The following is a 21,388-nucleotide window of genomic DNA, read 5'->3' on the forward strand; positions in this document are numbered from 1 at the left end:
TTTGCATAGATTAATAGTACAAGCAAATATAAGTAATGTAATATTTCTTATTAGACAAAAAAAAGATTACTTCTTTTGTTATCAAGCTTCCTCCTCTCTCCCCCTCCTGCTGCTCAAATCTTCTCTGAAAACTAGCTCAGTTTTGTCCTGTGTGTGCAAGACAAGCAATACAAGTCTATGGGGCTCTGGGAGAACTGCAAATTGGAAATAAAACCTGCAGAGCAGAAATCTGCTAAAAAAATGCCATATAAAAGTTGTATACTGGCCAGAAATAGTGCTTCTCCTCATGTACACACACACACACACACACAGGACAGCTTATCCTAAAAAGTCACCTGAAATTACAGGGTCGCAGGTTATATGTTAACCCGCTCAATTCAAAGTCCCCTAGCCTACATAAAGGGTGTAAAGGTTTTTCACTTTTGCATGTACAAGAGTTTAAAGCATTTACTGACAGACTACTACTTAGATAACGTTCTATTAAAAGAGAATATTATGCTTGAATCCTGAAACCCTTTATGACCAAAAAGGAAATAAAAAGGTGAGTTAGAATGTATATACTATTTGTGATACTTACTGGATGGTGAAGGGTTTTGAAAAAAATAAGAAGGATAACACTATGGTCATGGCCTTTCTTCCAGTTGTTACTGTCGAAATAAAGTAAAAATAAAATAAAAAAACAAAAACCATTTAATCCAATACAATCATAGCATGTGCAGATAAGCAAAAGCTAATAATCTGAGAACATATTATCAAAAGAGCAATGTCCAGTAACATTGTTAATAATGCTGGACTTACATCTGTCTGATTAGACAGATATCAAGCTAGTTATATGGACTTTCAAACAAACAAATGCCCCATGAGTTGTGCTAGGGTACTATATATTTCGTGACAGCAGTCACGTCATCAGGGGTATATGATGCCTCATATACCCCTGATGACGTGACTGCTGTCACGAAACATGTAGGGGAGGCATTGGTTGTTTGGTTTTTAGATACAGCTGAGTGACAACAATATAGATCCTGTAGCACTGCAGGCACAGGAGATACATGATTTGGAATACCACATAGTAATACATTATATCAGTTGGACAAGATCAGCTGGGTTTTTAAACTGTTCTGTTTACCCCCAAAAACATTTTAACATGCAATGGAAATAAAAGTGAAGTTTTAGGGAGGGTGCTTTACACCCCCACCTGGAGTAGCATCTAGGTGTGGGGTTTGGATATTATTGTAGTTATATGGACTGTCTCCATCCTAAAAATCTTGCATAGAGTCTCATCTATGCACTATTTCGAAGCAAATGCTTTGTTGGGTATAGGGAAACTTTTTTTTATAGGTTAGATCAGGGGTCTCAAACTCCCGGCCCGTGGAATGGGTGCCGGGCAAGTGATTTCTTCAGGCATTTTTTCGGGCAAGCAGCGCTAAGTGCCAGAAGAATTCACACACTGCTACTGTACCTATATCTCCCTGCTGCAGCCTATAACGAGCCTTCCTGGAGGGATGCGTGCAACTGGTGCATCCGCAGCACAGGACGCTGACCTAACGTGTGCACCCCCGCAAAGAAGGCTTGTTTTTGACAGCAGCAGGGAGATGTAAGTACTGTAGCTGTGAAACTTAACTTAACTTGCCTAATTACTTGCCTAATAAGGGAGGACCTGCTTATCACCAGGGCCTAACCTATCTTCTTAGGTGGGCATAATTGTTTAAATAGGAGCCCTACCTGTCGGGGGTAATATCTATCTGGGGGCCTGTACACCTATTGGGAACCCCTACCTAATCATCAGGTAGGGCTTCCCAGTAGGTAGACAGGCCCCCAGATAGATATTACCCCCTCAGTGATGGGGATCATATCTATCTGGAGCCTCTATACCTACTTGGGAGCCCTACCTGATGGGGGTCATATCTATCTGGGGGCATTATAGGTGAGGGATGCATGATGGGGGCTTTATATGTGAGGGGCGCATGATGGGGGCATTATATATGAGGGACGCATGATAGGGGCATTATATGTGAGGGGCGCATTATATGTGAGGGGTGCATGCGGCCCAGCATCTACCTCCAGTGGCCCCCAGATAATTTGAGTTTGAGACCCCTGGGTTACGCTCAAAAATTTCTCAGTATGAACCATCCTCTGCTACCATAAGGCAAATGCTATTGTGTAAAAGATGTAGATATTGTTAATAATAAAAAATTCTGAATAAAGTAGCTTTAAAGGGGTTATCCAGCAATAGAAATCCAAAGTATTTTTTTTCCAAAAACAGCACCACACATGTCGGCAGGTTGAGTATGGTATTAAAACTTGGCTCCATTCATTTCAAAGGAAGTAAGCTGGAAAACCATACCCAACCTGCAGACAATTGTGGTGCAGGTATTACATGTATTTCTTGTAATATGCTCAAACGTTTTTCTTTCTAATTTACAACACAAATCTCACCACAGAAGCACAGTGGTAAGTAGTATGGGTGGTGAAACTCATGAAGTCCCATAGATTTAGTTGCACAGGGGAAGATTTATCAAAAACTGCCCAGAAGAAAAAGGTAGCTCGCTTCTTTCATTTTTAACAAGGCCTCTGCAAAATGAAAGAAGCGATCTGATTGGTTGTTATGGGCAACTGGGCATCTTTTCCTCTGGACTGGTTTTAATAAATCTCCCCCACAGTCCCTATAGTGGAATACCACTGCGTAGTGCACCACTAAGCAAATTCAATCTTATCAAAGCTACCATTTTCCTGGACACATTACTTCAGGTCTCTCTGTGTTATAAATGGTGTAAATCTACTACCAGCAAAGTACCATTCTTCATTCCTTTTACCTAATATTTTTCTATCTACAAAGAAATATATTCATATGTATGCCAGCAACACACAATAGCATAGGGATATTTCATTAAGAAAATTACCTGTCACAGCAACAAGAGCTCCAAACAATTTAATCAATGCGAGAACGAAAGAAATCCCAAAATAGCCAGTCAGGGAAAAAAAGAATGCATAACCATACGTCTGAAATGGATACTAAACAGAAAAAAAAATTACAGAAAAAATTGTAATAGATTTCAAAAAACAAAAAGAGCTGCCAGCTTCCCCTGTAACTAATAAATACCTTTGGTGTTGATATACTGATATTTCACATAATATCACAATCTCTCAAATCTGTTAATGGGAAACCTACACTGTTTTTTAAAGTGCATTTGTCTTATAGCTTTGGATAATCTAGACAAGGTCAAGATATTTTAAAGGATATAGGGTCTGATGCATTCTGGTATATGTTGAAAATGAAAATGGTAACATTCTTAAATGAAGGCACACAGTACCTGACTGTTGTACTAAATCTCAATAAATAAAACATGCCATTACAGTGTAATTTTTTATGGAAGGAAAAAAATTATTTGCAAATCAAGTATACGACTTGAAGGTAGTGCCTATTCAGCAGCCTCTGCATAACATGACATGTATATTTTATGCTGTCATGCACTATTGCCTTGCATTAATACAGTCCTCAGTCGTATACTAGCCAATTCTTTTTTTTTTCAATCAAGCTGTTCTATTTCACACTCACCTTGGAACAGAATGATACAGCGGGGGCCAATCCACTGCTAATAGCCAAGCCCAGTAAGATGTAAACAAATCCTATGGAATATGAATACAGAACCTGAAAATAATAAGAATAGGGAAAACACACTTCAATCAGAATGAGAGATCTTTTTATTGAAACAAACTGTTAATACCAAGCAATAAGAGAAAAAAACAAACAAAAAAACAGGTGTGTATGTTAACCCCTTAAGGACCAGGCGTTTTTCATTTTTGCACTTTCGTTTTTTCCTCCTTACCTTTAAAAAATCATAACTCTTTCAATTTTGCACCTAAAAATCTGTATTATGGCGTATTTTTTGCGCCACCAATTCTACTTTGTAATGACATCAGTCATTGTACCGCAAAATCTACGGCGAAACGGAAAAAAAAATCATTGTGCGACAAAATTGAAAAAAAAATGCCATTTTGTAAATTTTGACCCCTTTTTTATTTTTCCATGTTCAGGGGGCTATGAGGGCTCATTTTTTGCGCCGTGGTCTGAAGTTTTTGTCGGTACCATTTTTGCATTGATCGGACTTTTTGATGCTATTTTGGACTTTGGAATTTTTTTGCGCGTACGCCATTGAACGTGCGGTTTAAAAAGCGGTAAATTTTTATAATTCGGACATTTCCGCACGCGGCGATACCACATATGTTTATTTTTATTTACACTGTTTTTTTTTTAATTCTTGGAAATGCCAGGTGATTCAAACTTTTATTAGGGGAAGGGATCATTGAAAGGGTTAATGATTTTTTTTACACTTTTCTTATGCAATATTATAGCTCCTATAGGGGGCTATAACATTGCATTAACTGAACTTTTACACTGATTGATCCATCTCCATAGGAATGGATCAATCAGTGTTTTCGGCGATTGAATGCTCAAGCCTGAATCTCAAGCTTGAAGCAATCATTCAGCGATCGGACAGTACAAGAGAAGGTAAGAAGACCTCCTCCTGTGCTACAGCTGTTCGGGATGCCGCGATTATACCGCGGCGATCCCGAACAGCTCCCTGAGCTAGCCGGGCACTTTTACTTTCGTTTTTAGCCCCGCGGCTCAGGGTTAATAGCTATTAGAGGCGGGTCCCGGCTTCACTATGACGCCGGGCACGCCGCGATATGATGCGGGGTTACCGTGTAACCCTGCGTTATATCACGGGAGCGGGACTAGGGGCGTAAGTTTACACCCTTGGTCCTTAACAGGTTAAATAACAAAATAAAAAATAAATTAAAAAATTATATAATTTATATAATAATGATGCATAATTTTTACTATACAAAAATGAACGGTGGCTCATACAACATAGTATATGTCTTTTTGCATTTCTGTCAGTGTGACTATGAAGTGGCAGACACTGAAAGTATACATTTGCGTTACATGCCAGTGGACACTCCTGATAGAAACCTCCATCATATAGGAGAAATGTGGTCACATATGCCCAGCGTTCAAGATGAGCAAATAAATTTGTCAATTAATACACAAGATTTTCCAAAAGTTAATAGGTCTTCTTTAAATAGGGTTTTTGTCAACTTTGCAATTCTGCATTTACTGGTTACTTATCGAGAATGTGCTGCCTAGATATTTGCCTTGATCACCCACACTAAACCCAATACACAGGGTTATAGCGTGGGTGACCAGGAGTTCAGTCCAGTGGTTCCTGTGATATTGCCTGAGAAGTTCCCATGCTCAATTCAGTTATGCATGAGGTGGGGTTGAATCAATCTCCCTCTATTAGCATATTAATATTCCGAGTTGTGCTCTGAGGCATAAGCGGATGCGTTGTTCATTTACAGACAACTCTCACGTCCTAGTGACCTGAGCGCTGCGTTCCAAGTCAGGGGTGCGTGCGTGCGCTCTGGCACAGTAGTAGACCGCTCTTGCAAGAAGAACTGAATTGAGCATGGGAACTTCTTCGGACAATATCACAGGAACCACTGGACTGAATTTGGTATGTGACATCTCTTTGGACTCCTGGTCACCAACACACCCTGTGTATTGGGTTTCGTGTGGGTGATCAGGGCGACAGTTTTCCTTTAAAGCCAGATACTGAAACATGTTCTTTTTTATATTCTGTTTCTATTTCCTGATATGCATTATTATGGGGGCTGCCATCTGGCTGAAGCTGTTTTAACAGCATTTAGTGATATGCTTTATGGCAGGACCCATGGACCATAGACAACAAAAAGACCGGAGCTGCCTCATTCAGTTGAATTTGACTCCTATACAGAGGTCATTCTACAGATGCCTTTTCTGTGAATGAGGGACATTGGATGTCCCTTGCATTGATTTAGGAACCCCACCTAAGGACCCACAATGTTTTGGGTAATATGCACTGGATTCCAGATATTTTTATTATTTAAAAGGCATGTACCCTTACCATTTCTGAATTAGATCCATTGTGTAACTTCATAGCTTTTTCTTGCACATTTCCTATAACAGCATCGGCACAGAGTGCAAGGGAAATGAGCAACACACCTTTAAAGAACAGAAATATAAAAACTTAATGTTACTATTAATTCAAGCAAGAGGGATGTTCAGCAGTAAACACATCAAGTATTTAGGGCCCAATCACACTACGGAATATTCGCCCGGCAATGCATTTCCAAGCAGATTCTGCTGAAAGAATGAGCAAGTTTATTCTTACTGCGGAGTCTAGGATTGGAATTACCAGCAACCCTAGACTCCAAATTTCCAGCAGTGCGTCCACCAGGAAGATTTCATAGTGTCAATAGTGCAGCAGAATCCCATTGAAAAACAATAGGATGCTGCTGAACCGGATTTTCCGCAGCTGAATTCCGCTCTGAAAATATCTACCGTGAATGGGCCTTTAGTTAACTTCCAGGGCACCATTGCTTTCGTTTTTATGCCTCAACATTTGCCAAAAGACTGAGGTAAATTTAATAAACATACAATTTATTAGTGTGGTTTCTTAGATAAGGCCAAACTGAGTATGATTTAACTCCTAATTGATGACGATGACCGTATAAAAGCAACATCTACACGCTAAAATTCTTAGAGTTGTCTCTGCCTAAGAGCAAGGAAGCAATGGAAACCCTCATCCAAGCAGGGGTTTATGATAAGAATATTTGTACGAGACAGCATAAGAGTATGCTTTGTTTATACTAGCTGAATAGTTTTGCTCCCTTTAGGCAAAAATGTCATCTGAATAGATTTGTCCCTCACAATGTTCAAAGGAATCTGATTAAATTATGTAAGTAGAGCTTCAGCTGGAATCAGACTAGTTTATGTATCAATGTTTCTGAGAAATTTATGAGTAAAAGTCAAGTGAAGTCAATTTGGCATTTAGTAACTAGCATCCAAACTGCTACCCTTAGGCAACTGAATCCTTAAGAATTTTTCATTTGAAAGTTAATATAAAATAGAGAAAGTAGTATGTTTTCTGAAAGCCTCAATGCCTGCAAGACTTTTGCTGGTTTATGCATTTATCCATGCATATGCTAGTGTCAATACTCATTTAACATATGTTACCTAATACACTGCCTTTGCAAAGAATAATATGTTGTAATAAACTCCAGTTCATAGCCTCCCCCTCTCTTATTGTCTGTTCCGCTCCACTTTTATACACAAAGAGATACACTACTGTGACTACAGTTTCTTTTGTTAAAACGGCATGGTGAGCAAATCCAATTACTGATATTTGCATACAGCATACACTCATACGCTGAACATTTCCGCTCAAATCTCATTTGAAGTAAAGTAATAGATTTAATTTGCATTTAAGACAAGTACAGTAAAATAACATTGGCGATACATTTTTTTTTTTTGCAACTAAACTTTAGAAACTCAGAGCCGTCATGAAGTCAATTGGCATAAGACCATAGAGATAATTAGAAGGCACAGCACAAAAAAATGAACAGGCTGACAACATAATACTAAAGAAATGCTTTTCTAAAGGATTTCATACAGATTTTAGCGATGTACATTCATCATACAATGCACAGGTAGCTAGGTAAAGGGAATTTGGGAGAGATCATGTTAAGCACTGACCTAGGCATTCTCAAGGTTAGTTGCATTTTTTTTTTTTCTTAAGAGTTGCAGATATCAAAAGTCTATGTTAGATTTAGGATATCTGCATCTTTTAGAAAAAAAAACAACAAAAAATGACTGTTACAGTGTTTTTTGTATGTAACGAAAAAATATGTTAATATCTGTTTGTCCATGACACTCACAAATGTGAAATAATGCACTTGAGGTACTTCCTGGTCTCTGTTGACACAAAGAGGTTTCCAAACAATTTAATAAAAATTCAGTCCTATGGATTCACCTAATCCATAGGACTGAATTTTTATTAAATAGTTTTTTTTTTTACTCCTTACTGACCACATGCTATTATCTGCTCACTGACTAAAACATTGAGGAGCAGCCTTGCATTCTCTAGCACATTTTTTGTATACAGTTTGGTGTAAAACAGAAGCATGGATGGGAAGTATATAAAAAGAGACCACTGAAGTTATTTTAAACATCGTATGTGCTCAAAACCAGAAAGATTAAAAAGGAAAACGTACCGCCTGCTCACCTGCATTAAACCCCATACACTGAAACAGGAGTAGAAAAAGGTATCACTTACTTAAAGGGGTATTCCACGAAAAAACTTTTTTTTTATATATCAACTGGCTCCAGAAAGTTCAACAGATTTGTAAATTACTTCTATTAAAAAATCTTAATCCTTTCAATAATTAAAAGGATTAAGTTGAGTTGTTGTTTTCTGTCTGGCAACAGTGTGCAGTTCCCGAGACAAGCAGAGATGTCAGCAGAGTAGAAGAGGTTTGCTATGGGGATCAACATCAGCAACTCATAAGTACTGAAAGGATTAAGATTTTTTAATAAAAGTAATTTACAAATCTGTTTAACTTTCTGGAGCCAGTTGATATATAACCCTTTTAAAGAGGTACTCCACTGGAAAACATTTTCTTTTAAATGAAATGGTGCCAGAAAGTTAAACAGATTTGTAAATGACTTCTATTAAAAATCTTAATCCTTCCAGTACATATCACCTTCTGTATACTACAGAGAAAGTTCTTTTCTTTCCATGTCAGGAACTGTCCAGAGCAAGAGAGGTTTGCTATGGGGATTTGCTCCTACTCTGGACAGTACCTAAAATGGACAGAGGTGTCAGCAGAGAGAACTGTGGTCAGACAGAAAGGAAATTTAAAAAAAAATAACTTCCTGTGGATCATACAGCGGCTGTTAAGTACTGGAAGGATTACGATTTCTAAATAGAAGTCATTTACAAATCTGATTAACTTTCTGGCACCAGTTGATTTAAAAAAAAAAAAAAAAGTTTTCCAGCGGAGTACTCTTTTAATTTGAACCACCGCTACCCCCAGTAATGAAAATTAGGATTGCTGCTCGCACTTCCAAGCCTGCCTGCCCATTATGCCAATTTTCATTGCCATGTGCACTCTGTGCTCACGTGACCACAGGCTGTCACATGACAAGGATGTGAGAGTCAATCATTTTCGTCATAGGGGGTTGTCATAACTTCAAAACTACAAAACCAAATAAAGTAATGCTCTTTGTACTCCTGTTCACCCGCTCTATAACCCAGTGTATTGGTTTAGTGTGGGTGAACGCGCTGTCAGTTTCCAAGCAGAGATCAGGAATTCTCTATGTAGGGTCCTAACACTAGGTATCAGTTTTACAGAACAGTTCAATCTCCTTACCCGTCACATTGAAGTTTGGTGCAACTGTACTGTCAGCAAGTGTAAACCATATGAGACCAGCACTCATGCATAGAGCTGCAGATACATCCACAGCATTATATCGCTTGCCTGCAGACACAAAGTAAAAACAATTATATCCAAACTTCTTCCTTACCCAATTCTAGTTGAGCCATGCCAAGAAAATAAGATTTTATATCTATAAAATGTTCATAAAGGAAAAGCACCATAACACAAATGTTTAGCCTACCCATTCAACAATTTTGTATCAGTCCTGTCTTAGGCAGCCATGACTGACAGCTCTAGTGTCCAATCAGAAGACAGGGCAGAGAAGAGGGGCTGGGACTGCTGTTAATACAGAAGAAGAGCCTACCGGGCACTTGTGTTGTGGTGGCCAGAAGATTCAACAACCATTTTTCTCCACTTCCCTCCCAAACCTCTCTATAGGGCTGTCAGCAGTTTTGATATCTTAAAACTGCTGACAGGTTCTACTAAAGGTTTAGTTTGGACAACCATTTCCTAGACAACGCTGACCATGCATGTAAAGAACAAAAAAAAAAACATCCCCCAAAAATACAATTTCTTGATACACCCTTCCATTCCTTAGATATGACTGTTTATAGTTTTTCTGACAATTCAGGGAATCAGTCAGATGGGCCTGAACATAATTTCAATAAGCGGAGATAATAGCAGGTGATGAGCAGGGTTATACAGTCAGGGTGTGTGTATAAGGCAGACATGCCTCTTTATGTACAACATTCATACCACCCCTAACTGTATAATCCCACCAATCACCTGACTTTGGAATTTTTTTTACGTGCACGCCATTGACCGTGCGGTTTAATTAACAATATATTTTTATAGTTCGGACATTTAAGCACGTGGAGATACCACATGTTTATATTTATTTTTATTTACATTTAGTTTATTTTTTTTATGGGAAAAGGGGGGTGATTCTGACTTATTAGGGAAGGGCTTAAGATCACATTTATTAACACTATTTTTATTTCTTATTTTTTTGCAATGTTATAGCCCCCATAGGGGACTATAACATTCCACACACTGATTTTCTACACTGATCACTGCCATGCATTAACATGGCATTGATCAGTGATATCGACTGCTCCTGCCTGGATCTCAGGCATGGAGACGTCGTTCGGACACGCAGGAGGTAGGTAGGGATCCTCCTCGTGTCCTGCAAGCTGTTCTGGATGCCGCAATTTTACTGCGGCGGTCCCGAACAGCCCGACTGAGCTGCCGGGTTGGTTTTGGTTTCACTTCAGACGCGGCGGTAAGCTTTGATAGCCATGTCTGAAGGGTTAATACCGGGCATCACAGCGATCGGTGATGTCCGGTATTAGCTGCGGGTCCCGGCCATTGATGGCCGCCGGGACCGACCCGATATGACGCGGGGTCACCGCGTGGCCCCACGTTATATCACAGGAGCCAGACGTAAATATTTTTTGTGGGACCAATTGTACTTTGAAATAACACTGATTACACCAATACCAAATTTGTTTAGTTTCCGTCATGTGTTACTAATTTAAAAAATGTTTTAACTTTTTTATCTACAAAATATTTCTGACCCCTATAACATTTTTATTTTTCGGTATACTGGGCTGTATGAGGGCTCATTGTTTGTGCCGTAATCTCCTGTTTGTATAGGTACCATTTTGGTATTAAACAGACTTTTTGAATGATTTTTATCTCAGTTGAACTCCATTCATCTGTGTGAACTGTGCTATTTGGTTGAGCCTGCTCCAGGCCGGCTCAATTAAATATAGATCCACGGCAGCCATGGGATCAGAGGTAAGCCCTCCGGCTACCTCCATAGTGGATCACACCCACGATTGGACTGCAGAAGGCGATTCTCCCCACTAGACCACCAGGGATGGTTAAAAAGGTCCATTTAGACACTGCTGTCAACTTTGACAGAGGTGATCGCCACATGCCAGCTATTAGAAGCAGCCCCCCAGCTACTGAAATCAGCTGGGGGCCGCTCGGTATGGAGCAGGCAAGTAAAGAGCCTGCTCCATACGCCTTGAGCACCGGCTTAATAAAATCAAAGGGGGAGTCAGTTTGGCCCTGCTTGCCCGAAGCAGGGCAAAATGTGTGAAAAATTCACCTGCTCAGCGCCCCAAACTGTATGTCCCAGGCGTCAGGCAATAGAATTTCCACATCCCTGTACAATGAGGTGGATTGCATATCAAGCAGGGGATCTAGAGATCAGCTATCTCTAGAGATCCGTGGGGTCTCAGCACTTACCCTGATAAAACTAATTGTTTAACGTGTCTGCTTCATGTAATTTTTTTTTTAAATATGACAATAATGGCCCGTCATGACTTACAAGCCTGGATTTTGTATATTTTTTATCAAAATTATCAGACTGAGGGAGTATTCTTATACATAGATCAAACCCAAAGGATGACAAATAACATCTAAACATCCTGTGTGTTGCTGGAAGATTAGAAAAGCAGGAGATATTATCTCCAGGTTAGAGGTTATCTTTAATCCATAAAACTCCTACCTTGAATAAAGACGCCTCCAATCATGACTGGAATCAGTTTACAGCATTTAAAGATAACCTGAGTAGGATAATTCAGATAACCAAGGGAAGTGTTTGAAAGGCCCATGGTGCCCACTGTAAGGAAAGCTATTATCATGTAGGTTTTTGCAGGTATTCTGAAATGATAAAATGTAGTAAATTTGAGTAGCCGTATTAGTCCAGTGATGCAGATGCAAATCATAAAATGTTGCAGTATCTTGTAATACCTTTTTTTATTGGACTAACAGCATTTTGTAGAGACAAGCTTTTGGGATTCCTCCCTTTATCAAGTCCAAAGCAAATCTAAGCTCACAAGCAGAAGACACAGGTTACATCTCACAAATATGCAGGAGTTAAGACAATAGATGTGGAGAATTCACACTAAGATGGGCCATACATTGTCATACCTTTTTTTATTGGACTAACAGCATTTTGTAGAGACAAGCTTTCGGGATTCCTCCCTTTATTGGATCACAAATCTGCTCATTTTTCTCATCCTTATCTATTCAGTCTATGTTCCCATAACAGGACAATTTATGGCCCATCTTAGAGTGAATTCTCCACATCTATTGTCTTAACCCCTGCATATTTGTGAGATGTAACCTGTGTCTTCTACTTGTGAGCTTAGATTTGCTTTGGACTTGATAAAGGGAGGAATCCCGAAAGCTTGTCTCTACAAAATGCTGTTAGTCCAATAAAAAAAGGTATTACAAGATACTGCAACATTTTTTGATTTGCATCGAAATGATAAAACAAAGACAAAATTGCTAAGGAGGATAAAAAATTAACCACTTGAAGTCTATGGTGTGTAAATATTATGGGCACATGTTTCCTGAATGCAAAATTATAAGGCCTTTAAAACAGTCTTATTAAAAAATATATATCAACGCTATGTTGTAGAGTCTGTAGCTGACATTATGGCTTCTCCCTTCTCTTAGTGTTGGAGATACCAGCTATCACAAACTGCACCGTTACTCACCTCTCCCTCACTTATTTACTGTATGTCTGCATTTATTCCTAAATTACTTCTGTATTGTTTTGTCTTCTCCCAGGTCTCTCTAGTAGCTGTAATACTACTTGTAGTACTACAGTGATCCCCCGACCTACGATGGCCCCAACATACGATAATTTCAACATACAATGGCCTCTCAGCGGCCATCCCATGTTGAAGGCAGCATCAACATACAATCCTTCTGTATGTCAGGGGCCATCGCATAAACGGCTATCTGGTAGCACAGACTGCTTCAGCTGCTGCCAGATAGCCGTTTAATGTGCCCTGTGCCCGGACCGATAAGTGTTACTCACCTGTCCCCGACCGTCCTCTTTGGGCTCCGCTGCATGGCCGTCGATGTCAGTCGTCATCACGTTGCCGCACGCTGTCCTGTAATCCAATATGAGCGGCGTGCGCAGCAACGTGATGACGACAATGGAAAGCGACGATCCAGGGCAGCGGTGATGGTCCGGAACGGCGGGGACAAGCGAGTATAACTTTCCATATTACTATTGCACGGATCCCTCAACATACGATGAATTCAATTAACGAATTACCATTGTATGTTGAGGGATCACTGTACTTAACTTTGCTGTACTGATCATGATCCTTTACTCTGTTCTAGATCACACTTCATTCTTGTGACCTATACCTAATTTCTGTTCACACTCCTGGTCCTTCCAGGATGTCCATTATCCTGTCCCACATTACACTTTTCCTGTTATGGCTTCACAGTTCTGACTTTCATTTATGCTGACTATTCTTGACTTGGAGATTACCTAGCTGCATAGAGTACAAATGCTTGCAGAGATTAATAGTGATCCCTTAGACTCCACACCCTAGTCTAGCCAGTGCCTAAATCATTGTGGCCAAAATTATCCACATAATAGAGTACAGCTTAAAGGGGGGGGGAATATACTTTTTGCAATATACTTTTCCTCTTACCTTCTGCGTTTGTCTTGTGTTAGCTGAAGTTCTACTAATCCAAAAATAGAATAAAATCCAAATTGTACTAATGTCAAGTACCAACCAAATGGTTTGAATCCTTCAATGGAAAATATCAGCTCCTGTAAGAGAATCATCATCCATTTTCCTGTTAGATACAGTGAAAAGCAGATACAATGAAGTTTGCTGAAAGAAATAAAAACATAAACTAGACCAAATCTAAGCTATGAATCAACACAAAACTAGTTATCACCTAAAATGCTATTTACAGATTATTTTTTTTTGTTCTACAAAAAAGTGTGAACACTCGAGTCACAGTGTAATTTCAATTATAATCCATTGGAAAGCAATTGTATGTGTTAACCACATAAGTTTTTGCTGATAGCAGCCGGAACCTGCCACTTAAAAGGGGTGCTCCGGGGAAGTTAAGAAAAATAAAAATGTCCCAAAGCCACCACAATATCTGTTGTGTCCCCTGTAGTTATCCTTGTGATTTTGCCAGCTCATGTGGCCCCTGATGTCTCCTAAATATTTTTTTCCTTGCTTGTAGCCCAGACTACAACCAACTCCCAGTAGTCAGTGAGGCTCTGTGTAATGGCTGCCAGCCAATTGCTATTACTATCTGTGTGCACACTGTGTTGTAAACACACTCAGCAGCACACACTGTACATGTCTTTTCTTTCAAAACTATCCTTCCCCCTCAGCAATAAATCATGCTATGCTCTAAATGGCAGCAGTCAGTGATTACATCTTCAGCAGGCAAAGAGCAGCATTATGTGCTCAGTTGTGACTGAGAATCTTCACAGGAGACACTGAGCCTCTCTGCCGGCAAGATTCTCACACAGGGAGGGGAGGGGGGGCCTGTGAAGCCAGAGCCCTAGACAAGTCACAAAGTGTTTTTCTTCCAGGAGGGTGGGGGCTACTCTTAGTAACGGCTTTGCACAAAGACAAGGTGGATCTGATAACGACGTCTTTCTCTCACTCACTGCATGTAAGTGACAGCTTAAAGAGGGAACTGATATATATATATATAATGAATGATATTTAGACAAATAAATAGGTTGGTGAGAGGGATGGGCTATGTCGGGCAGCTGCTGCCAAGACAAATAAAATCATGGGGTGTATTAATAGAGGCTTAGATGCCCACGACAAGGAAATAATTCTACCGCTGTACAAATCACTAGTCAGACCACACATTGAATACTGTGTACAGTACTGGGCACCAGTGTACAAGAAAGATATAGTGGAGCTGGAGAGGGTTCAAAGACAGGCAACCAGGGTAATACGGGGAATGAGAGGACTACAGTACCCAGAAAGATTATCAGAATTAGGGTTATTTAGTTTAGAAAAAAGAAGGCTTAGGGGTGACCTAATAACTATGTATAAATATATCAGGGGGCAGTACAGAGATCTCTCCCATGATCTATTTATACCCAGGACTGTATCCTTAACAAGGGGGCATCCTCTTTGTTTAGAGGAAAGAAGGTTTCCACACCAGCACAGACGGGGGTTCTTTACTGTAAAAACAGTGAGACTGTGGAACTCTCTCCCAGAGGAGGTGGTCATGGTGAACTCGGTAAAAGAGTTCAAAAGGGGTCTGGGTGCAATTTTGGAGAGTAATAACATTACAGGTTATGTATACTAGATTTATAGGGACAGAAAGTTGATCCAGGGATTTATTCTGACTGCCATATTTGGAGTCGGGAAGGAATTTTTACCTCTAGTTTTATTTTTTATTTTTTTCTTGCCTTCCTCTGGATCAACTCAGTAGGGACTCATTAGGAATATAGGTTGAACTTGATGGACTCTTTTTCAACCTTATGAACTATGTTACTATGGGTTTAGTGTCCATCGTACGTAACTCACTGCAAGAAAAGAGCTGTATCGATCACAGAACAAAGTGGTGGGCGACACACCCCTCAATACATCTCTATGGGAGAGCCGGAGATACAACGTTCGTGTCTCTCCAGCTTTCCCATAGAGATGCGGCGCTTTGTACTGTGGTCGACATGTCTCTTTTCATGCTGAGAGTCGGGGTGAGGTTATCAGCTGGATTCGATTAAAGAAAGCTTTGCACATACAGCAGCCGCTGCCTCCTAGTACAGTTAAAAAGTAAAAATCATACATGCATCAACATGAATGCCTCCTGAACAGTTGCACCGATTCTCATCTGGTAAGAAGTGATTACCTGTATATTCGGGTTAGTGCAGGCAACCCTGCAGTCAGTTTCCCTTTAAAGCAGGGCTGTCAGCTGGAAAATTGTGTAAATAAGCCTGTGGGTACACAGGGCTAGTTATCAGGAGTCTGGGCATAGCTTCTTACCTAGTGGCTGTTAGTCAAATGGGGTAGGTGGATGCAAGCAGAACATGGGCTGGAAATATCTGGGCTTTTACCATGCTAAGTCCAGCCCACGTCCTCTTATTCACTGCCTATCTACTTGAATCTGCCAACCCAATTTGCCACTAGATAAGAGGACATATGATGGCCTTGCCTTGGCATTTACCGCGCTGGGTAACAACCCCTGGGCACTTGAGCCTCATTTACATATTAAAAGATGGCCTACTCTCAAGGCCTGAAAGGACTATGAAAAAAGGTATGTTCGGAATCATTCAAGAAGTCAGATAATTATCCCCTATCTAAGGGATCGGGGATAACTAGTATTCATGTGCAAACCCCAGATGGTACACTCTCTTTAACTCCTATAAGGACACAGTTAATTTTCATTTTTACATGTTCATTTTTTTCCTCCTCACCTTCTGAAAGTAACAACTAAATGCCATATTAGGGTGTGTTTTTTGCAGGAACAACTGTTCTATTGGTGGTGGTGGTTCATTCTTTTTTACGCAGTGCACTTTATAGTAAAACTAACATGTTATCTTTATTCTCTGGGTCCATACGATTACAACAATACCCAATTTAGAAGTGCCCTATTCTGACCCCTATATTTTTCCGTCTATGGTGCTGTGTGAGGGCTAATTTTTTGTGCCATGATCTGATTTTTAATTAAGCCATATTGGTTTAGATGGAACTTTTTCATCACATTTTATTTTGTTATATTTTATTAGTCTGGACAATTCCAAATACATTTATTTACTTGAAAACTTAGAAAAGGGGAGGGGTGCTTTATATTTTATTGAGGCTTTGTGATACTTAAAAAAGCAAAATAAAAAAAACAACAACAACAACTTTCCTTTCTTTTATATTGCATTGCAAACTTACATCGGAGCTTTGCCAGTATAGCTTGCATGAATCAGGCTACATCACCAGATCTACCATGCTAGGCCTTCAAAAAGCCTCTGATTGCCATAGTAACGAACTAGCACCCAAAATCGCATTGCAGGGGTGCTGATCAGACACCTGATAGGTGCATTAACCTTCTTAATGCTGTGAATGTTGTTGGGTGATCACTGATTTATATTACTGACAGTAAGTGTCGGCTCACTGCAGTAAGGTCATAAGCTATGTGCTTTTGAATAGAGTTATGAATATTTATAAAAGGAACATTCTTCAAAGCAGTGCACCAAGGGACTAGGGAATGCCCCAAGTAAAGAGACTAATATACATATTAGTATTTTTAGCTAGATCTCCAAAGTGGTGCAATGTAGCTAAACTGAAAAGACCCATGTGATCAGCATCACCCACACTATTAGGTAGTACCAGCAGGTTAATGTGGTTGATGCTGTGGTCAGTTTTCCTTTAACACATCTTTCTGACACTAGAAACATCATTTTGATTTAATTTTCCCCTTAAAAACGTTGATGTAATTATAGTCATAATTCAGCCACAGATAAAGTTAAACAGTTTTCTACAAGGTTTGAGTACCATAGGGCCCAGTCTATAACTCCCCATTTACTAGAAGCTTTCTTAAGATCTTATACTGATAAACAAATAGCTTGACAATTTCCACAACAATAAGAAATTAAATTAATAAACCAAAATTATTTGAACAAAATGTTACCTGCAGATATCCATATATTAAATAAAAAACAAAAACTCCAGTAACACAAATGAAAAACTGCACAGGCTTCTGGAACTGGCTGAGATTGATGCCAAGAACCCGGATGTCATCGACAGACTTAATGTGAGGTGACATGGTGTCTGTCTTTGATGGAATACTGATGGATATATACTTCCTTGAGCTGTTGAATTTCAGATCCATGGTGATAGGTTGGGTGGCAGGATCGTCTGGCTGCCTTGCTTCACCATTAGAGTCCCTGAAATAAAAGAAGCAATAGAATTATTTTAATTCATGTTTATTTATTTATTTTTTTAAATAAAAAGAAACAAAAATATGGTCCTAACTAGACATTTGTACTCAAATCAGAGTGTACTACAACTGAGGCAGGATTGAGTTGACTTACAGTTTCATAATATGCATTATACTCTATAAAAGGCAACACAGAGACATTGTGGGCAACTACATTGTCTCAGCCTTCTTTCATTCTTAGGAGTTGACATTAACAGCAAAACAATGGACAGATGACCTTGTCCTACAAAAATGTTTCTAAATAAATGCCCTATTACAGATAATTTCCTGGACAGGGAAACTTTTTTATGGGGTCAGGGTTCCTTAAAAAGGTATTTCTATCTAAAGAGGTTATCCTCCATCCACAGGATTGGAGAAAAGGAGCCGATTGGTGGGGGCTAGACCACTGGGACACTCATCGATCCTGAAACAGGTGCAAATTTCTCCCCACGTGTGTGAGGCCAATACTCCATTCATTTTGTATTGGACTTCTGAACAATGCAGAGTGATAAACGTATAAGGGTTCCAAAGTATTCCCTACATAAGACCATACAGTCAAAACTAAAATAAAAGTATAGATGTTGAAATCCCCCAAAAAAACAAAAGTGTTTTAAAGCATGGTCTTCAGACTTCATTAAAAGCAGCTTCACTTCCCAGCTCATGGTTTAGTATGACTTATTGTAGGCGACAGTCTCCATAGTAAGTACACAAAGCCTGACTCCTGCAACAAATAAGAATAAGCGGCCTAGAAGTGGAAGACACAGCGGTGTGCTCCTTTCTGCTATATCTAGTGAATGGAGGGGGTCCCAGCACCAAGACCCTTGCAAATCAAAGGCTGACGTGTCAAAATGCTTTAATAATAGTAAATGTTCTGCCATCTAATAAAGGTACAAAAACATAAACTCAATACATGAGGATAGGTTTACACTGCGTTAAAGCAGTGCGTCACAGGTGTCTGTCGGCATACCACCATAAAAGGAATGCTGACATATACTTTGGTGTACTGCAGTCTAGGGATTGACCGATTATCGGCACGGTCGATATTATTGGCCGATATTCACGTTTTTTCCAGTTATCGGTATCGGCTTCTAACCTGCCGATAATGCCGATAATGCGCAAAACAAGGCGTTCACACGAATCGCGGGACTTCAGTTCCGGCCCTGAACTTCAGGCCGGGACTGAAGTCCCGCGATTCGTGCGCACGCCTTGTTTTGCCGTGTGGAGCAATTGCCTGACAGCTGACAGCATGGTGGAGCAGGAGCTGTCAGCTGTCCCGCTCCTCCACTCCCTCACCTTTCTCACGCCTTGTTTTGCCGTGCGGAGCAATTGCCTGACAGCTGACAGCATGGTGGAGCAGGAGCTGTCAGCTGTCCCGCTCCTCCACTCCCTCACCTTTCTCACGCTGCTCCATTCTTGCAGTGGGAGTGAGAGCCGCGGGGACGCCATCCACGGCAGGGGCGTCACTAGGTCAAATTATCCGGGGTCTGAGCCCCATATGTCAGCAAAGGAGCCCCAAATGTCAGGAGGCGGTAGTGGCATATTTACAGGGGCCGTTCATCTGCCCTTGCACTTTTTCTTTTAATAAAGCATATGCGGACCTTGCCGCTCTCCTCCCCTTCGGCACTGAAGGGGACCTTGCTCCAGGCCGGTGTTATAAAGGAAACTGTGTCCCTGTGGAGGAGAGTCACATTCTGCTACAGGGACACAGTTTTCTTTATTACAACAGCGATGAGTTAACAGGCAGGGACGCAGCACACGACGCAGGCACGCACCTAACGTCACGGTCCGTACCCTGGCTGGAGGAGGAGGACATCCCGCCGCCACAGAGCTGCTTCAGCTGTCCTCCCCACAAGGTGAGAAGGTGGGTGAAAAGGAGGATGGGGGAGAGAAAGAGCAGTATGGAAAGAGGGAGGGGGCTGTAATTGGAGTGTGGAAAATCACAGAGGGGTCGGGGGGGGGGTTTAGAAGATAATAAAGTATCAAAGAGGGGTGTGTGTGTGTGTGGGAGGTTGATGGCAGAGAAGTTTTAATAATTATAGAGGAGTCGGGGAGGAGGGCAGAAAAGTGTGGTGGAGAAGTAGACAAGGGGATCTGGGGGGGACTTAGTGGCTGGAGGAGGATAAGAGAGGGTCTGAGAGTGACTAAGGCAAAGGTGTACAAACTGTGGCCCTCCAGATGTTGCAAAACTACAACTCCCAGCATGCCCGGACAGCCAATGGAACGGGCATGCTGGGAATTGTAGTTTTGCAACATCTGGAGGGCCACAGTTTGGACACCACTGGACTAAGGGTTCTGAACAAGGGGGATCTGGAGGAGAACTAAGAGGTCTAGGGGGACTAAGCGCTCATCCACACTGAGGACATTCGGCTGGCATAATTTCAATGTGGAAATCCACTAGCAGCAGAGTCCTATTGTTTAAAATGGGATTCTGTTGCTCTGTGTATAATGTGGAATTGCCACAGTGGAATTATGCTGGCGCAATGGACGTCTTCCCAAAGAATGAACATGTTTATTCTTTGGGTAGTATTCTGCCACACTGCATTGCTGTCAGCGTGGTCCTATCACTGCGGACTTAGGTGGCGTCTGCTGCAGGCAGAATTCTGCCGACTGAATGTGCGCAGTGTGGGCAAGCCCTTAGAGGTCTGAAAGACGAGGACAAATATGAGTCGTGGGGGGGGGGGGGGGACTTAGGGGTCCGGGGGAGGTCACTACAAGGGTGGGATTCTGCCACACAGATGAAACAGTGTATGGCATGATGTCTGGCAGGGTTATAATTAAGGGCATAGGGGGAGATTTATCAAAACCTGTCCAGAGGAAAAGTTGCTGAGTTGCCCATAGCAACCAATCAGATCGCTTCTTTCATTTTGCAGAGGCCTTGTTAAAAATGAAAGAAGCGATCTGATTGGTTGCCATGGGCAACTCAGCAACTTTTCCTCTGGACAGGTTTTGATGAATCTCCCCCATGATAGTATCTGGCAGGATTACAATGATTATTGTCTTCATACAGACAATGAGGATCTGCTGACAAAATGAGGAACCAATGATGTTCAAGCGTCAACTCTGCAGAGATAGCTGGAAGAAGACCTGGCGTCCGGACCAGATGAAGAAAAAAAGAAAAGACAGCAGAGAAGACGTCTCCTGTGAGCCAAACCATTGTATAGTCCGCCTGTTTCTCATCTGAGCTGTAGTCACTTGAAAGTCCTGCAGTGAAACTATACCCCAATAAGTGAAACTATACTCCAATAAGTGAAACTATACTCCAATAAGTGAAACTATACTCCAATAAGTGAAACTATACCCCAATAAGTGAAACTATACCCCAATAAGTGAAACTATACTCCAATAAGTGAAACTATACTCCAATAAGTGAAACTATACCCCAATAAGTGAAACTATACTCCAATAAGTG

At 40.8% G+C, this 21,388-nt stretch overlaps 1 protein-coding gene across 4 annotated transcripts in view; it reads right to left on the minus strand.

Moving 5' to 3' along the window:
- The window catches only part of SLC35B3 (solute carrier family 35 member B3), a 36,150-nt gene that overhangs the window by 3,419 nt on the left and 11,343 nt on the right, over positions 1–21,388 (minus strand). For all 4 annotated transcript variants that reach the window (XM_056521130.1, XM_056521129.1, XM_056521127.1 and 1 more), the window contains exons 2-9: positions 17,692–17,947; positions 13,734–13,855; positions 11,780–11,934; positions 9,256–9,363; positions 5,949–6,046; positions 3,557–3,649; positions 2,901–3,012; positions 578–647 (exon numbers count right to left, since the gene is read on the minus strand). In XM_056521130.1, coding sequence (XP_056377105.1) covers positions 578–647; positions 2,901–3,012; positions 3,557–3,649; positions 5,949–6,046; positions 9,256–9,363; positions 11,780–11,934; positions 13,734–13,855; positions 17,692–17,892 — 959 coding nt within the window. In that variant the 5' untranslated portion in view covers positions 17,893–17,947. The remainder of the gene's footprint in view (positions 1–577; positions 648–2,900; positions 3,013–3,556; positions 3,650–5,948; positions 6,047–9,255; positions 9,364–11,779; positions 11,935–13,733; positions 13,856–17,691; positions 17,948–21,388) is intronic.

The sequence above is a fragment of the Hyla sarda genome, chromosome 5 (assembly GCF_029499605.1).
Source record: "Hyla sarda isolate aHylSar1 chromosome 5, aHylSar1.hap1, whole genome shotgun sequence".
NCBI classification, from domain to species: domain Eukaryota; kingdom Metazoa; phylum Chordata; class Amphibia; order Anura; family Hylidae; genus Hyla; species Hyla sarda.